The 20,655-nt window shown below is 34.7% G+C and overlaps 1 protein-coding gene across 4 annotated transcripts in view; it reads left to right on the forward strand.

The window, feature by feature from the left end:
* The window catches only part of LOC144437842 (uncharacterized), a 59,688-nt gene that overhangs the window by 26,499 nt on the left and 12,534 nt on the right, over positions 1 to 20,655 (forward strand). For all 4 annotated transcript variants that reach the window (XM_078126873.1, XM_078126881.1, XM_078126888.1 and 1 more), the window contains exons 35-39: positions 10,061 to 10,239; positions 13,523 to 13,662; positions 15,047 to 15,239; positions 15,982 to 16,124; positions 16,698 to 16,914. In XM_078126873.1, coding sequence (XP_077982999.1) covers positions 10,061 to 10,239; positions 13,523 to 13,662; positions 15,047 to 15,239; positions 15,982 to 16,124; positions 16,698 to 16,914 — 872 coding nt within the window. The remainder of the gene's footprint in view (positions 1 to 10,060; positions 10,240 to 13,522; positions 13,663 to 15,046; positions 15,240 to 15,981; positions 16,125 to 16,697; positions 16,915 to 20,655) is intronic.

Genomic DNA, 20,655 nt, shown 5'->3' on the forward strand with positions numbered 1-20,655 from the left:
TTCAACCATTGCAATGAAAACAATAAGAATATACCACACTATAATAAGTTACAGGTGTATCACCTCACATTCAATATTTCTTACCTGTGTCCCATAGAATAGTTCAACCAGTGCAATGAAAACAATAAGAATATACCACGCTATAATAAGTTACAGGTGTATCACCTTACATTCAATATTTCTTACCTGTGTCTCAGAGAATAGTCCAACCATTGCATTGAAAACAATAAGAATTTACCACACTATAATAACTTACAGGTGTATCACCTTACATTCAATATTTCTTACCTGTGTCTCAGAGAATAGTCCAACCATTGCATTGAAAACAATAAGAATATACCACGCTATAATAAGTTACAGGTGTATCACCTTACATTCAATATTTCTTACCTGTGTCTCAGAGAATAGTCCAACCATTGCATTGAAAACAATAAGAATTTACCACACTATAATAACTTACAGGTGTATCACCTTACATTCAATATTTCTTACCTGTGTCTCAGAGAATAGTCCAACCATTGCATTGAAAACAATAAGAATATACCACGCTATAATAAGTTACAGGTGTATCACCTTACATTCAATATTTCTTACCTGTGTCTCAGAGAATAGTCCAACCATTGCATTGAAAACAATAAGAATATACCACACTATAATAAGTTACAGGTGTATCACATTACATTCAATATTTCTTACCTGTGTCTCATAGAATAGTTCAACCATTGCATTGAAAACAATAAGAATATACCACTTTGTAATAAGTTATGGGTGAATTATCCTGTCATCACCCTTACTCACCTATGTCTCATAGAATAGTTTGATCCTTGCTCAAAAAACAATAGGAATTTACTACTCTGTAACAAGTGATGGGGTGAATCATCCTTTGATCATGTGTTCTTACCTATGTCTCAGGGAATAGTTCGTTCATTACACAGAAAACAATAGGAATTTACTATTCTACGGTACACATAGTATTATTATATAATTCGACTGCAGAATAAAAACAAAAGGAATACATACTCTACAATAAGTGGAGGAGGTGTCATCATATTTGAATCCTTCCTCCCCTATATCCTCTAAAATGGTTCACCCATTGCATGGAAAACAATCAAAATGCACCACTGTAAAATGTATGATGGGGAGGGTGGGGTGTCATCGAATCTGTAATGTTCACTTTTCTCACCACATTTTCCAGACATTGAACACAATAGGAATATATCACTCTAGAGTGAATGATGCCAAACTTCAGGTATCCAATGTAAATACTTCTTTACCTATGCATTCTAGAATCAGATATAAAGGCTTTGGTGCCTATTACCTCTAGAATTCATACCACCAACAGTACCACCATTGCAATCAAAATAATATGATTACACCAATCTATAATTATAGTAGGGGAACATGTAGACAAATTGTCAAATATATACCCCTTGGTACCTATCTCATAAACTATGGTTCAAACCCGGCATTGAATACTATGGGGGTTATACCATTTCTATAGTTACCAAGGGGGAGGTGTAAACAAATTGTAATAGATACCCTTCGGTACCTATCTCATAAACTATGGTTCAACCATAGTGTTAGAAACAAAAAGGTTATACCATTTCTATAGTTACTAAGGGGAGGTGTTTAGAATTAATATAAACCCTTTGGTACATATGTCCTTAATAATGGTTTTACCATGGCCTTGAAAACAATAGAGTCAAGTTCTTTGACATAGCATGTAATTCATGGAAGCAATTATATATAATACTTTTACATTCTTCAGAACCAATAACCTCAACCATGACTTTGAAGACAATACGGATATAGCATTTTATAATATATGATGGCAAGTGATGTGTAAACATGTAGCTGTATAGAGTGAACCCATGCCCATTAAGTTAATTAATGTTACCTATTATTCCAATAATAATGATGCTGACCTGAATGATCCATCAACTAGATTAAAGCTAGTAACATTTGTGGAGACCAAGATGAAAGCTAGTAACAATTTAGAAACCAACACATGTGACATTTGTTGTGACCATTTTGTTTTCTCTTTTTTTTTTTAGTTATTATACCATAATTTACACCAAGTTTTAGTATTGCAACAATTAAATCAGAATTGTGCAAACTGTGACATTGAAACACAATATTCATGAATCATATTAATGCATTAGAGTGTCTGTATTTAGGACTTTGAATATATATGTTAGATCTGAAATATGCCATTTACATGCCTGCAAATTATTACATTTTCTCCTACTTTTAAAAACTCTGCTTATTTCCCAATATTATTTGCCTTATTTTTGGCAACATTATTTCACAATGGTGTGACCAAATCTACTCAATAATAAAAAACTCTCATAAGTAGAACTATGTGTCACTTAAAGGGTCACCTGTCATTTAATGCCCCTTATGTCACTGAAAATTCTCTCCACAATAAATTCATAATCAGCATTTTAGATGTTATAAAAACAATTTATCAACATCTCATGAGAAATGAAGTGAAAGTATTTCTTTGTGAATGAAATATTGTAATTTTTTTCTCGAAATTGAATTCAGAATTGAATATTATTTTCCCCTTTCTATACTACTTGTAAGGTTTCATGAATAAGTTATTCCATTTTGTGCACATACATCTCAGAATGATAACATCAGTTATTGATGAAGCAGACATATTTGTAGACATGCAAATTGCTGCCTACTTAAGATCTGTGTTATGTGTACCTAGTCTGGACTCTGGAGAGTAAAGGTAATGAAAGGAACAGTAAAATCCATGAAATTCACACTGACTGTTTACAATACTGTGTTAATGTATTGACTGAGTCTCTCTTTTGATTTTGAACATGATAGACAAAATAAACTTAGTAGTCTAACGTGCAGATACAGATACCCACAAATACATGCTAGCCCACCAACCCATGAATACCCCTTATCCACCCTAACCCCCACACACCAATAGCTCCCTAGCCTACCCCCCCCCCCACAAACCACCTTACACTATTTCTAGGATAAATCCTACCTGTCAGATGACTAAATAAAACTAAGAGATACAATATTTTGATCACCATAGATATTAGTGGTAATTTTCCCCCATGTCATGGTTTATAGCTATCTACATTGGTATACATTTTGCAATACAAATGTACAGTGAACAAAAGGACTAGTTAGAAGTCCTGCAATTACTTACATTGTCTTCAAGCATGACTAGTACAATTTCAACAACATTATGTGTTCAGAGAAACATATTCTTTCATTTATTTGAGTACTCGTCCTTTGTTAGAAGGAAATTCATAAAATTCACACAAAAATCCCCAATTACAATTTACTGATTAGATGTATTTCTTTATTTGAATGACTTTGACAAATTGTACAAATTAAACTTTGACCTTGAATGTCACCTGAAGTGACCATGATACCTGGATATTCATAATACAAAGTTGTGTTGTGTCATGTTTCTAAACACAAAAAGTATAAAAGACATACAAAGATGTGAATTGTTGCATCTTATCATGCCTTCCCATTTACAGGTGATAGCACCTTTTGTTTCAAATAACAATTAATCATCAATCATACAAAGCGTGCAAGAAGTGTAAAGAAGTTAACTACGTGTATTTCCGGTTAATTCAATGGATGAGTTTCTCCGTGACAGATGTAAACTCAATGGCTATAGTTACAATTTTGTCAAATTTCATTTATAGTGAAATTTGTCAACATGAGAATATTGCACTCAAACAAAGTATGCTCAAATTAATACCAATATCTACATTTTGTATATAGACAATTGCAATCAATAGACATTAAGTGTCTTTTGTTCATCAATATCGCCATAGCAACAGGTCAGTTTACAAAACCAGTGACCCATGTCCAACACAGATAAAATGAAGTATATGCTGAACAAACAACCGCTTGAATAATACATCTCGCCATAATTGCTTCAGAGAAATTATGCTAGAGTAATTATTATGTATAAACCTAACATTGGAAGTGTTTGGCAGCCATGTTGACAGGATGTCGTCCTGAGTTGTAGTGTTTGTTTCAACTGTTCACTGTGGATTATCAGTCTTCTTTCATCTATTAGTAGATTATATGACATTATCACTAAATTAAATTTGATGTAAATACTGCTGGTGGTAAGTAAAGCTACAATATTAACTACAAACCATTACTGAGTTCATATTATTTTATATTTCAATATACTTGGATACATTTCATGTACATTTCATATTGTTGAATAGGTGAGGTACTATTATGTAGTACATTTCAACCCTTTCAGTTCATGGTTTCATTGTGTTTGTATATATTGTATAAAATTATATAGTACAGTGTCATATAGTTGAATACTCTTGTTTTGATGTCCATGTGGAACCCAAAGTGAATGACCTAGTGGTTTATACACTCACCTAGTGGTACAAACCACTCACCTCTCACCACTGTGATCAGGATTTTAGCCTTAGTAATAGTATGGTTTTAAAAAAATACAGTGCCACACTGTTAAAACACAGTCTGAGTTTGTTAGTTAGAAGAGTCATTTGACTACACCAAACATTGCAGGTTTTCAAATGAAAACTGTCATTTCCTCATGCATTAATGCTGACCTCCTGAGGGATGGCCCTTTTTGGAGCGGGATCCAGTTTCAATAGGTATCTGTAATATATTAAAACCTGTTATCAATTTGTATCGATTTGTACATTTCATTTTTTGGGATACTCTTAGACTAACACATGATGTTACTGGTATTTCTGAAAATGAATAAGATACATGTCTACACACAGTTCAGTCAATTAACAGTTAATAATTGATAACAAATTAATTAATTTGTAAGTTTATTTTTACATAAATGATGTACATTTCATATGAACATGTATACCACGACATTGGTATGAGTTTTTCTGAAGATAAGTGAGGTATTGTAATGTATATACATACATTATGCAGTGTTTTTGCTAAGGTGGGGGAACCCTGGTAACAGACAGGTAAATTTGGTAAAACTGGCATAGTTCCCATACATTATAATATAATTTTGGAGGGGAACCCCTGTTAAATGTTTGGGGAACTCAGGTAAGTTTTACCTACTTACCGCCTTTAAAAAAACACTGCATTATGCACCCATTAACAGTTCATCATTTCAATTTTGAATAATGAAAGTGTATATTTTATTTACTACATTTCCTATGACTGTACACCATAATATTGATATTGATGTCATGGTTTAGGAATTGCCTATGATTGCCAGAGACCTGTACAGTTTGTATCTATATGGATATCAGTTTCCATTCATTTGGTTATATTGTATGAAATGGGTCTTTGCATATATTGATAAAATCAGATATATATTGTACTTGTACAGCTTAATATCATGAGAACAATAATTGTTTAGTTTTATAATATTCTCTAGATGTCACCAAGTTGATGTATATGATCATTATCACAGGACATTCACTCTTACAACACTTGACGAATGTAGCCATGCAGATCGGATTGCTTGACAACAGCTATAGGTCATGGCAACAGTAATTTCTTAGTTTTATGGAAGCATTCAGCATATATATATATAGGATTCACCAAACTGATTTAAATGGGCCATTTTAATACAGGACTTCCACTATTACAATAACTAGTTATTACGAAAATGTCCAACTGCTATAATTGTGTTCACATTTCAATGTATATACAGCATTATCCCAAAGGATAGAATAGATGAGATGAGATGAGATGAGATGAGATGAGATGAGATGAGATGAGATGAGGTGAGGTGAGGTGAGGTGAGGTGAGATGAGATGAGATGAGATGAGATGAGATGCATGTACATTTATAGAAAAAAAGGTCAGTGTAATCAAGTGTACTGACCGTTTAATATTATGTAAATTATGTAAATATTAATATCTATAAATTATGACATAGATATTAAACCTAAAACATAATATAAATGCAATTTGTAGTAAACTGAGAAAGAAGAGTAAGTGAATCCAGAACTTCCCAAACACTATAGACAAGTGGTGCACTACCAACTGTGATATCCATACACAAGTTCTCTTCTCCACTTTTGATTGAGAAACAGACATGTTTCAAACAAACCACTTGTCCTTCTTCAGTGTCAAACTGAATCTGACAATAGACTCTCCACCTATGGTGGGGTCCATGATCTGACAGAATGATCCAAATTTGCTGGAGGTGTTGAGTAACCAGAGGTGTGGAAAGGTTAGCTTCAATATATGTAAATTCAGGTGTGAAAGTACTTGTCAGTTATGTACATCTAACTGTCCACCTTCTGTGATGATGTCACCATAGATTGGTGGAATGTCATATTTTCCTTTACCTGTCAGCTGCATTCAAAATTTGTCTAAAATTCACAATTCCAACGGAAAGTATAAATGAAATGTTTAAATTTAGTAGCAAAACTAGCCATAATAACCAAGGGTATGAGAGATGAGCTCAACTGGATTACAAAAGAACCGGAAATTACTGACCAGTTAGCGTACAAATTTAGATGCAGTGACGTCAGAATTAGAATGATGACATAATGATGATTAGAAACACAAAAGACTTGAGTCAATAAGGCTGGTTAGAAAATCATTACTTTTTAAGAAAGAACACAATCAATAAAACTTCACACTATACATTTAGCTGGTCCTGTCACTATGCAGCCTATGCCTTCGTTATGAACATTTGATAGGCTGCAAGTTAAAGAAACATAGTTATTCTATGTTTTCAAGTAGGACCAATGGCTGAGGTACTTTTAATGTTGATATGTGGTCTATGAATGGCCTCCTTACCATCTGAGAAAGCTGGCGTTTTGTGACAAGGTAATGCAGTTTCATGATGTATTTTGTGTGTCTGTTTTAGCTCTATGTTGTTAGTATGAGCTAGAATTTGTATGATGTTCCTTCATGTAAGTCTCTCAGTTTTTGCAATCCTGTCTGTTGGAAGGTTGTTTTTGTTTTCCTCTTCTTACTAATGACAGATCCACTCCGCAGTCCTGCCAAGAATGCAGAAAGACTGTGATAAGTTTGGCTGTTATAATATACAATAAATAATCAATACTCAACAACGATGCTAACGATAGCAGACTGAGTGTCAAAGTTGACCAGTAATTCCTGTACATGTACTCAACATCCAGTTTTTTTAATACCTTAATGTTCTCTGGTTAATTCAGGTCTCACAATAGTCTAGTTCCTGACATCCGTGTTCTAATTTTACACTATGTTATCTTCACACCCTACATAAATTGTGAAGATAACATAGTGTAAAATGGAAACACAGTATGTAGGGTGTGAAGATAACATAGTGTAAAATGGGAACACAGTATGTAGGGTGTGAAGATAACATAGTGTAAAATGGGAACACAGTATGTAGGGTGTGAAGATAACATAGTGTAAAATGGGAACACAGTATGTAGGGTGTGAAGATAACAGTGTAAAATGGAAACACGGTATGTAGGGTGTGAAGATAACATAGTGTAAAATGGGAACACAGTATGTAGGGTGTGAAGATAACATAGTGTAAAATGGGAACACAGTATGTAGGGTGTGAAGATAACATAGTGTAAAATGGGAACACAGTGTGTAGGGTGTGAAGATAACAAAGTGTAAAATGGGAACACAGTTGTCAGGAACTAGACTGAACAAAGTAAGAGCAAACGAATGATGGCATGTCGTCAACATCGGATAGTTTTTTGAAAATTGAAGTATGTATACTTGCCATTATGAACCTTTTAGCCTACGAAAGATATACCATGAACGAGCCAGGTTCAACAAAAATTAGGGAATATATACTCTGGTCATGCTATGTCACAACAACGATCTTCTATGTCCAGACAATGCTCATCTACGTCATTGTTTCTGCTGTGTACGAAAAAAACACAAAGTTGTCATTACTTTCCCCAATTATTTATATATTAGTGCTTAAGGTATAATTATATTATTCCGGTAATATTTTAATACTCGTGACCTATTCCTTATTTCACTTGTATTTTCCTTGGGTGAACGAAGAAAATATTGGGGAATAACGTCAAATGATACTTGTATGACAACAATTTTAGTCACTTATTTTCTGTTCTTGTATTAACAAAGATTGTATGATTTATGATGTTTCAAAAATTAATGGCATATTAAATTTTCAAATTACTTTGATATTTAGTTTAGTAATATGTCTGTGGTTAGTCAATGTGATCAACACACAAACTGAAAGCCATTTATATGTATTAAATGTCATTTAATATTTTCAAGAATACATTTCCATATTTGAACTAATTTTACTAAAGGGTCATTCAGACACTATGGGACATCATTTTTCTTATTAATTTTGTGGCATCAACCAGACTTCATTCTCAATCTTGTGTGTGATAGAAAGTATTACTGGACAAAGTTTTGACCAAGTACAGGTACATCCAGAACCAATGCTTCAATTGAAAATAATTTAGATTTGATAAAGCCAGGAATAACAATGTAATCAACATCAAAAAGCCAGGAATAACCATGTAATTAATGTGGCTGTGTAATTCTCACTATTATTAGATATGTACTAGTGATTACCTGGGTACTCGGGGTTATTTGCACTCATGTTTTCAGTGTTCTCTTCTGTGTGCCCATACAATGTAGTTTCATGAGTGTAGCAAGTAAAAGTGTAGAATACTGCAAGCATTCATGCAAATACCTCAAGTATGCCGTAAGGATTATAGTTAGATATATAGTATACTATTCTGTTGTTGAAGACCAACTTTTTTATACCTCTATACCAGACAACTGATTTCCGCACTTAAAATCTGACTCTAGCCTGTAAGATCCAGTCGTTGTTTCCACTTCTGTGAGTAGTTAATACATAATCAGACTAACAACTGGATCTTTCAGACAATCCTAATCCGATATGGGCCTTTTTAATATTTAGACATATTTGGTCTAGTGTTCGTCAATGTTGCCCCTATATGAACAAGTAACCATAGAAACAGTACTGGATTTAGATAGTAGTCTATATAAAAATTATTTACCTTTGTTTGGATAACAGGGTTAGACATTAAAACCTCCATTTAACCTTACAACAATATATGCGCACAATCCCTTCCAGGTTCCCACACAATGCCTCCATATATACAGACAACCCCTTCCAGGTTCCCAGGCCACATCTGTATATATGCAGACAGTACTAGTCCCTTCCAGGCTCACACTCCATGTCTGCATATATACAAACAGTCCCTTCTGGGTTCCCATGCCATGTCTGCATATATACAAACAGTCCCTTCTGGGTTCCCATGCCATGTCTGCATATATACAGACAGTCCCTTCCTTGTTCCCATGCCATGTCTGCATATATGCAGACAAGTTTACTCATTTGCATAAGGCCAATTTTCACCTCTTAACCTCATATCTGGGTAAATTAATATTTGTTGGGCGATGTATATATGTTAGGGGTAGATAAGGAAAAAATAGAACTGATTGTACTTTTTATTATTTCTGTCAAGTTAAAGGTACTAATTGTAGAGTACAAATGTAGATATAAGATCCTGCTCTGTAGTGGAAAAGTCCTTGGCCTAGGAAGACTATAGCATGAAAAGTCCTTGGCCTAGGGAGACTATAGTATGAAAAGTCCTTGGCCTAGGGAGTCTATGGCATGAAATGTCCTTGGCCTAGGGAGACTATGGCATGAAAAGGCTATTGGACTTTAAAGGTTATACAAATATATTGTTACATTCCTCAAACTGGAAAAAAAATTTCAAATCTAAATTGGCCTTTATGCAAATGAGTAAACTTGTTTTCTTTGTATTCTTAGGCTGTTGTCTCATTTTGGTTTATATCATTCTATTAAACACAAAAGAAGATGAATGTTGGCGTTTCCTTCATATAAAACTAACCATATGCAATTTATATAAACCATAAAAGTTTGCCATATTTTAATATGGCAACCTATACTAAAGTAAAAATATTGTTGAAATAAAACATATTCAATTTATTCAGTTGTTATGCCAGCACATATCAATAGATTAATATTGATTTCTCAGCCTGCTTGTTTATGAAAACTATAATAATACAAGAATTATTCATAACAAAATTAATTAGTTTCGTCTTGTTTTCTTTTGTAGTGTAAGCCAAGATAAAGAGAGACAGAAACAGTTAGCCAAAGAGAGACTTGAAGCAGCCAGAAATAAGAGAGCCGCAAAAGATGTACTAGAAAAATCTGGTCTGTTAGAAAAACTGAGAAGAGAGGAGGAGGAAAACCAGAAGGCTGATGCCATGCTAGCAATGAGGAGACGAACAGAAGGTGTGTCTTTGTCTGTGTCTGTGTCTGTGTCTGTGTCTGTGTCTGTGTCTGTGTCTGTGTCTGTGTCTGTGTCTGTGTCTGTGTCTGTGTCAGTATCTGTGTCTGTCTGTGTCTGTATCTGTGTCTGTGTCTGTGTCTGTATCTGTGTCTGTGTCTGTGTCTGTGTTGGCATCTGTGTGTGTTTGAGGAGGGGTACTTACAGGTGTGTTGGGGGTTGTTCAATGAATAGATGAACAGAAGGTTGTGTGTGAGGGGTTGTTCAATAAGGAGAAAAACAAGTTATGTGTGTGTGTGTTGGGGGAGGGGATACTGATCTAGACATGTAACTACCAGGCAAACAAGTTATGTGTGTGTTGGGGAGGGGGTACTGTTCTAGCCATGTAACTAGTAGGCAAAACAAGTTGTGTGTGTGTGTTTGGGGGAAGGGGTTGCTCTAGACATGTAACTATTAGATGGCTAATGTCATACTTGCAATGAGGAGACTAATAGAAAGTAATGGGGTGTTCTTCATTAGAATGCCTGTACCTTATCATATCACTAAGTAAGTCAATGAGTACGAAAATGGTTTGACTCTTCCACTAGTTTCATACCGTCTTTTCCAGTATTCAAATCCTTTTTAAAAGTCTGTAGCTAAGAATAAAAGAATGAACACAAAGCAAAGGCACATGAAGTATAAAGAGGACACCTCACAGAATATATGACTTTGAATGAAGTAAAGAAATATGAGACAAAGAAATCAATCAAATTGATGAGTTTGATACTACTGTGAATAATGATTAGATTAATATCTGGCAATAATGATATTATAATTATGGCAAGTTCATCTATCAGGTTCACACCATGGGTTGAATTGTTAAAATATGGCAAGTTCATCTCTCAGTTTCATACCAATTGAATTACTGAAAATTAAAAAATCCAGTAGCTTTGTTTTGTATTTCACTACTGCATCATATGACATCTTGGTCAAGTACCTTTATCCCCAAGGAATTAACATTCCATGAAATGACTTCTCCCTTGGTGTTTTGTCAGGGTTTGGTAACCGTAGTAACAAAGATAGGAAATGTTGTAAAATTTACACATCTCCCAGTTTATCATATATAATTAAATCATATTTTTATTTTATTTTATTTTTTTTTTTTTTTATTTTTTTTTTTTTTTTTTATTTTTTTTTTTTTTTTTTGGGGGGGGGGTTTAAACACACCAGGGTTCTAGTTTACATAACCTACAAGAAATGTGGAAATCAATATTTTGTTGTTGCATACACAGATATACCAATGCCAGACAAAACGGTGCTAATTCTGAGATGTGCACTGCTCTATTAGAATTGCCCTCTGTCATCAGTGACTAATGCGATGTGTGAGATAATTACATCGACATGCATCATTTCAGATCTGTATAAGTGACATTATAATGTTTTAATTCGGTCAAAGCCTAAATATTGGGTTTCCATACTGTGTTTGTAGTAAAAGGCATTATTGAATGTAAGCAGGTTTTCATCTGCAAAAACCTAAAAGTTATACAGATATTAAGTATATAATAATATATTAACATTGAAGAATGTAGGATATAGATTTATGCTATCTTGTGTATACAGCTACAACACTCATAAAACCATATTTTTACCGAGTTGAGTTTCAGAATTAAAATTTTCGAAATTTCATACTTTGGTAGAGTGTACCACAGCCTGTCTACTGGCATTAATTAAGGGTTTCAACATAATGTTCTATCAACCCTGAAGTGATAAAACATCATGCAGAATTCCACATTCCAGCATTTATAAGTGTCCCAGTGTGATTAGTGATAGATACAGGGTACAATAGTTTACTTTCCTACAATAGCATATTTACATATTAAGTTCACTACTTGAACTATTTTGGTCCCTCAGTTGAGGCAAAATAGTTCATTATACAGGTTCATCTAAGGTCACAGGCTGTATACATGCACTGCTATCTTTTCATACAAATTTCATTGAAGGACACAAATATGTATCATGATAAAATGAACGTCAAATTTTCTTGAAAAGATATTTTTTTTAATTTAAAAGATTACAATTTTGTGTGACATACTCAGAAATATAACAGTTCTATCTTGTTTACATCTGATATTGATAGAAACATTAAAAACTAAATAATATATAGGAATCAAGCAAAATACCTCGTGTTTAATGTTTAGTGTAAACAAATTCCAATATGTTTAATTTTATGAATTAATATTACTTCTCTTTAGATACAGAAACTTTTGGGTATAGTTTTCATTAGAAATTAAAAAATGTGAAATGTAAAATTATGATTGTTATGATATTATGGCATTCACTTTAAGAGGCAATACTGATAGATAGCAAGAATGTCAAGTTGACCTATACAGGGTGGGGGTACACTTCCATGCTAATTATCACTTTTGAACACTCCCCAAAAATGGCATGTTACAATATTCTTGGTCAGTATGGCCTCAAATGTTGTTGTGGGTTAAAATGGTGGAAAAAGAAAAAGTATGTGTTTTTATGTGAGTCATCACGCTTTATGGTGTATAGAGCAACACCAAATTTTGTTGTGCACCAGAGGTACTAAGTTTACTTAAAGGGCACACTGTTATTAGTCTGTCATTATTTCTGATAATACTTTTAATGAGATGTTGCCTTGCATGTAATATTGGATTGGATGAATACAGACTAAAAGACTGTGTCCTATCAATATAACTATTATACTTTTATCATACATGTCATATTGTTGAAATATTAATTTTTATGTGTCCTTTTCAATTTTAGATAGTACATTTTAATAATGAAACATGAAACTGAATAATATATATTGATTTGACAACTCTATGATTAATGGTTGTAGTACAAGTACCCAGTCAATAATATTTTGAATAATTTGATGGATGTAGTCTAGAACCATGTCCTTTTCATAACACTTCAGGTTTTCCCATGGGTAACCTGGAACCATTTCCATTTCAACACACTTCAGGTTTTCCCATGGGTAGCCTGGAATCATGTCCATTTCAACACACTTCAGGTTTTCCCATGGGTAGCCTGGAATCATGTCCATTTCAACACACTTCAGGTTTTCCCATGGGTAGCCTGGAATCATGTCCATTTCAACACACTTCAGGTTTTCCCATGGGTAGCCTGGAATCATGTCCATTTCAACACACTTCAGGTTCAGGAGAGAGAGAGAGTGTGTAAATTTTACCTGATTTCCCTCTCTGTTGACAGTGATCCCAAATCTTTACAAAAACACATGATATTAAAAGTATGAATTTGATATTTTTGTAACTTGTATAGGAGTGGCAGCTGTTCAAGAAGCTGTGTTGAGGGAACTAGAAAGGAAACATAAAACAGAAAGTGACTTTCTGTTACAACTTATACAGGCTTCTCAAAATAACAAGAAAGCCAAGCAGAAAGTTAGCAAAGTATCTGATGAGGTAAGTCACTATTTTCTCACTTTTACTGGCAGTCAACTTCTTTCAATAGGGAACTTGCAATCCAGACTGAGCATGCTCAGATGCAAAGGACTATGGGATTATCTGTGGTTATCGTAATACCTAATGTGGCGCTACTGATAAAATTAACCTCCCACAATTGTCAGGGTAACTATGAATTGATTATTTGTGGTTACAAACGATGTAAAAATATTCTTTACAATACTCATTCATTAGTATTTATTATCACATTTCCCATGATGCAACATTCAACATGGCGAGTTTGTAAGTTCCCTATTGTGGTCTTTAGATTACAGAATATGCCAAACAGCACTGAACATTGTAGTGATACTGTACATCATTACTAACAATTTATTATGTACCAGTGATGTCACAGTACCAGTATGGCATACTCAGGATATTGCACATTTTATGTGCAGAGAAAACCACAAACGCTCGACTTTATACCCCAAATGCACCTGACTGGCAATTGTGCATCATGGTGTTCTGTTAAAGTACATTATGGAATACTGTATGGTGTTGGATATTGTTTAATAGGGAGTACTGAGTATAGCTAACATATGTGTACTACTGGTGTGGTATCATATTCCTCATTCATTCAGATCTAATATGTTTACACTGGGAGAATTCTGTGAATGATAAAAATACCTTGTTTGTTATTTAAAAATGAATGGTGATGAAATCTTTTGTATTATCAGAAAGATTTTTTCTGACTTTGAATATCATTTAGGCCTTTAAGTAGCTGGCTGTTAGCCCCCTCTATCTCTCCTTGACACTTCCTATCCCAACCACCTAACCTTTTAAAATGATATGACATAAAGGCAATTAAGAAGGTTCACTATAATCGGTTGACAATGGGAAAACAGTCAGCTGTTTTATTGGCTGTATTGTTAGAGATTATGATAATAATGAAAGTATGAGTATTATGTACCAGAGATTACTTACACTGATGTATGTGTGTGCATACTAGATGTATTTGCACTACAGTGCAATACTGAGAATTAACATTACAAGTGATATGCAAACGAGGGTGCCATCATTCGTTGTACACAAAATCACACAATCACACAGCATCCTTTTTTCAGAAATTTGTTGTTTTGGATAAAAATGTGTAATAATATCAGAACCCCATGCCATTCTATTGTGGGTATTCAGGGTATTTATATGAATGCTGCAGTGTTCTGTATTTTCACTCGTTACGCATGAAAGTATGGCTGCAAAGAACACTGCAAACAATTGTGCAAATACCCCGAGTATGCCTCACTTGCACTGTGCCTCATGGGGTGCTGTCATCAGTGGGAACCTAATGTACTAATCACTTCACATTATCTGTGTTTATTTGTACTTCTTACTATATCCATCATAGGTATTGCAACAACAACTGAAACGTTTTGAAGAGGTGAGAGGCAAATGGAGAAGACAGTCTCAAAAAGATGCAGACATTGCAGACTTCCATAATTTAGACCCAGCTCTGCTTGGTGAGCATTTAATGAAACTAGCAGCCAATCAAGAACTACAGTATGATATCCTTCAAGAAGCAATACATCTTAAGTTGGAAGGTAAGATGTCATTGGAGGAACTTAGCATCAGTTTTAGTATCATTGGTAAAATTGGATGTGAAGTTCAAGGAGACCTGTACATGTAAATTCATGTGGTATTAATGTTGGGTTTTTATATAGCGCTTTCCCATGCCTTGTTCAAAGCGCTTTACAATTATTACCCTTGGCTCAGATCAGAAGGAAACAACGACCCTTTTTTTGAGTTTTCCTCAACTCCCTGGGGAGCTTACAATCCATTGAAACCATTTCAGCACATAGGATTAAAGCATTCACATTGCAAACTACATCCTACCAGGTCCCCAATTATACAGCTGGGTTGACTAAGGCACAGTCGTGGTTCAAATCTTGCCCAAGGACTTTTATAGCCACTCAGAAACAAACAGCAGGCAGCAACAGGGCTCGAACCTGCAACCTGTAGATTCCAAGCCAGTCACGCCTCCATCATGACACCACACAGAGAACAAACAGTTTAGCTCAGATGTACTAATAAACTTAAGTTTATGGCAACATTATCTTATATATGGCCCAGAGCATTTTGAAGAATATCTGTCTCCCTCTGTAATTTTCAATCCTTTAATGCAATGATTGATTACTTACTTCTTCCCTTGCCCCCCTTTCTCCCTATCTCTCTCTCCCTCCCTTCCTCCCTCCCTCCCTCCCAGTATGTCTACTTATTTCATGTAATAACTATTTTTTCAACATTCATGTTACTAATTATTGATCTTACTGTCTTTTCCATCAGAAAAGCGGCGTTTGCTGGCCAAGCAGGGTAGTTTCTCAGATGAGGAGGCAGTCACAGAGGTTACGGTAGTTTTACTCTCAGATTTACAACAAAAACAACAACTGGAAAGTAATGCAATGAGTACAATCCTGTCCTCAGACAAGGTACAGTCCAAAATATTTCCTGCATTTTTTCTGTACAAATTCCAATTATATTCACCCACTAGATATCTGATATATAGTAGTTTATTTTAAAGAGTTTTCAAATCTGTTTTGATAAATTCAATATGAAATTAGCCTTACTGAAATGTATCATTTCTTGGTCATACAGGTTCCTTTTTGGAAATATTATTGAATTATTTGAATTCTGATTATTTTTCACAAATAATTATCAAAGAAAGAAATAATGAACATTACATTCACCAATGTTAATAATGGAACTTTTTGCTCTGAGCTATTAAACTTTTAACAGCTGTTGTATGGAAATGGGTTAAAATAATGCCAGCACCATCCTCTGTAACTCTTCCCTGCATAGTTTATGAATATTGTACAACCCCTTTATCATGTATATGGTGGCAGATTCCACAATATCTGTAGGGCAACCATATTTATAGGACAACCATATATATAAGACAACCATATTTGTAGGGCAACCATATCGGCGAGGCAACCATATATATAGGCCCTTGGGTAAATTTAGATATGCCTATTCACTGAATACTCTGTAATCTTTTCCAGGACGAGGCCCTGTTTGAGAATTTGAAAGAAGACCAGCGAAGAGCTCGTCGCGAAGGATGGGTGGACAATCTTGCTGCCGTGGTGTTCAATGTCCACACAATGAGAACTATGCGTACTGATAGTATGGCAAGCATTCGTAGTGAAGATATCAGAACTCTAGAAAATGAACTCAAAAACCTTGATACTGACCTTGAAAAACAGAAGGAAGTAATTAAAGGTTGGTACAAAATCTTTTACTGAGTATATTTATACTATTTTGTTCCTCCTGTTTTAGGCATACATGTACATATTTAAAAAGAGTTTATAATTGTGTCTGTTAAAGGAAATATGTATAATATTCATACAAATATACCTCAATTGTTGTACAGTGAGAATATGAATTAATCTGATTGTAAACGAGAAACTTTCGCTACAAAAAGAAAGAAAGGAATAGATTGGTCTTTAATTTTGTTAACCAGTTGTTACATTTATACCAGACAGAGTGATAATTTGTGTGAGGTCTTTGACACTGCTATCGTATTGTAAATCATCATAAAGATGATATCATGAAATCACAAATGGTCACTATTTGTCTTTTAGCGAATTTTATTTGGCCTTTCTTGTTCAGTCGCCATCATGTAAGAGATGGTAATGATAGATTTCAAGACAATGTACTTTGTGTGTGTGTGTGTGTGTGTGTGTGATGAAATACAGCTCCCTATCCATACATACTATAGCAACACCACTCTTGGCTGAGACATGTCATATTGTATTCCTACAGTGTGATTCTTTTGCATCATTTGATATTTCACTTCTTACTTTCTATTCTCATCTCTTGGAATGTATGTACATGTTGTTTTCTCTCTCTAGGGCCTGAAAAAAAGCCTCGGCGTAAGTCTGTGCATGTTGCACTCAAACACTCACGCACTTTGTGATGTATGCCCTCTGTGTTTGTGATAAAGACTACTTTCGTTTTTATGGTTCATGTACTGTACATGTCAATGTTATGCTGTGTACACTGGATGTATGTTTGGCGCATGTCATTTGCATGTGTAATGTCACCTGTCTGTTCACTTTTATGTTACCATGTAGTTATCAAGTGTTGTGTTATGATAGTTGTTCATTGTTGGGGTTCAGCATTTTTTCACTGCCCTGTCATGAATGGACAATTGCATTGCACACCTTACCAATGAATGCACTCTTCAAAATGGTTTGGGGCTTAATCTGAGCAAACTGGTATAACTTCCTTGGTTCATATAACTAACTGTAGAATCCCTCACTTTGAGAAGACAAAGCAGGAATAGACGAACAAGAGAAAATATCACAATAATCTTGTTCACATTTTTTCTCTCTTTAAATGTATTAAGCATGTAGTTGTCATATTAATCTGAAGGATCAGATAGGCATTTCTATGATATGAAAATATGCTGATATCGTCTATGCAAATGATGAAAAATATTTTGTGTGATTCTTTCTGACTGTGACTCTGTATATTTGGACCTAAAGTTGAAAACAATTTATCCTAAACTACTGTACATCTATATGTTAACATGATTTCTTTTTAACATTTTCATGTGTCTCTCATTCCTATCATCTTTATTATCTCCATTTTCCATCTCTACCTATCTCCATGGATACCATAATTTCACAAATCAGCAAAGAGTAAGTCTGTCCACTTTTCCATGTTTACACTCTGATATTCACTCAATAGTCAATGTTTGCTTTGTTGTGTTTGTCTGTTTGTTTTTCACTTCCTCTTTATGATATTGTTTTGATGTGTATAATACCAAGTATCTATTGCTTCTTGCTATATTTCTTTCATGTACATGTACTAGTACTAGCTAGTCTTTTAATGTAGCTAAGATGTTTGTCTTTGTACATCATGTTGGGTATGTACTCAGATGTATTTGTTTGTAGAAGTGTGTGTGTGTGTGTGTGTGTGTGTGTGTGTGTGTGTGTGTGTGTGTCCGTCCGTCCATGGGTATGTGTGTGTGTCCATGTGCATTTGTGTTTGCATGTGTATGTAAATATATATGTGTGTGTGTGTGTGTGTGTGTGTGTGTGTATATAAACACATGTGATTGTGTACGTATGTGTGTGACTGTGTCTGTGTCTGTGTCTGTGTATGAAATTTTGAATGCATGTTTTGAAAGCATTTGTATGGTTCAGTGTGACACAATACTTTAAATTTTCTCACAGCTTTACAGACGTAAATATTTTCTCATTGGGGTGGGGCGAGGGTGGGGAGGGGAAAGGAGTTGTACTTAAGTTATTGCTTTTTTTATTCAATGAAGCATCTATCCCAAGTCTTGGGGTATTACATGTAGTGATAATTGATCATACTCTACAATACATCTATTTGTTAATCTGACTTTATAATTCTACTTCATTGTCTGCATATGTAATGATGTCTTGGTTCTCATTCCTATCATCTTTATTATCTCCATTTTTCCATCTTATCCTATCTCCATGGATACCATTACTGTACAAATACAGCAAAGAGTAAGTCTATCTACTTTTCTCTGTTCATGCTGACACTTACTGAGTAATCAGTCAATGTTGGCGTTGAATGTTAACACACTTCAAAGCACTTTCTCTTTACCATATATATACCTTACGTGTAATGCACCTTATACGTCACCTGTCACCAATCTCGCATTCTGATTGGTCGAGAGCCCTGCAGATACACAGGCGTATTTTTCACCAACAGCCGTATTTTTGCTTGTTGTATCACGTGATCACTGGACGTCCCCTTGTAAACAAACCAAGCAGACAACTAGAAATACAGCTATAACCAACATTTCCAAATGCCAAATTTATTGTCAACTGTATGAAATATCATCGTTGTATACATTGTAACAAGTCTTTGAAATGTATGTTTTGTGTCGGAGGGAAAATGTCAAAAATTCCATGCAGAACGGCGATAGTCCAGATACGGCGAACGCACGGTCGTCACGCGATCGTGAACATGAATTCCTAAATTTATGAACGATATCAAAATTACCACCACAGAGGGTGCAATTTTTCCTTAACTAGAACAACAAAGTATATCACGAACATTTCTGTACATTTAATGACGCACTCATTTTTCTGCTGAAGGTTATAAGTTTGAATATATCTTTGAGTGATATGCAAATAGTAAACATTACGTCATACTACTAAGCAAACGCGCACTCTGATTGGATGATAAAGTTAAGGCAGAGACGTAAACAACCGCACTACAGTCATTAGAGAAGTACGTGATACTACGCCCAAAAGTATAACGCGGAAGTGATTTTGTTTTAAAATGAAACAGCATTTTTAGACATTCAAAAATTGAATTTCGTAGTCGCAGGTGACGTATAAGTATGTTATTTGCCAAATACAGTTCCACATCTTGCTGCTCGAGGTAATTTTTCCGGTATAACGGCTCGCCTCCGGCTCTCAGTTATTACCGGAAAAATTACCTCTCGCAGCAAGATATGGAACGGTATTTGGCAAATAACATGTACATATATATTGCATAGTCAGTATTCTTTCAATGTACTTTAAAGGAGAATGCCACTCTAGGAAATAGATGTATTTTCAGAAACTTGGTACTGGTTATTTCATGATTTCATATCACATGAAATTCGCTGGATTGCCAAGAAACACCACAATGAAACTGTCTTTCACCTTTATTATTCTCACATTGGTCCACTGTTGCCTCATGTCACATAGCAGACATATTTATGAGATGCACACCATATTCATAACTGTTTATCTAAAGGTAATAAGCACTTAGGATCATAAACTTGAGTTTCAATTGGTGTTTCTTGGAATTTTTTGTGATGCAAAATCATGAAATAACTCTCCTGAACCCAAAGTTTTTGAATGTATCTATTATGAATGTATCCTGTGGGATGTGTGTTTGGATACATGTGTCGAGGGGGAATGTGTGTTTGTGTCTGCATGACTGTGTGTTTGTGTCTGCATGACTGTGTGTTTGTGTGTGCATGAC

This window comes from Glandiceps talaboti, chromosome 1 (genome assembly GCF_964340395.1).
Source record: "Glandiceps talaboti chromosome 1, keGlaTala1.1, whole genome shotgun sequence".
Taxonomy (NCBI): Eukaryota; Metazoa; Hemichordata; class Enteropneusta; family Spengelidae; genus Glandiceps; species Glandiceps talaboti.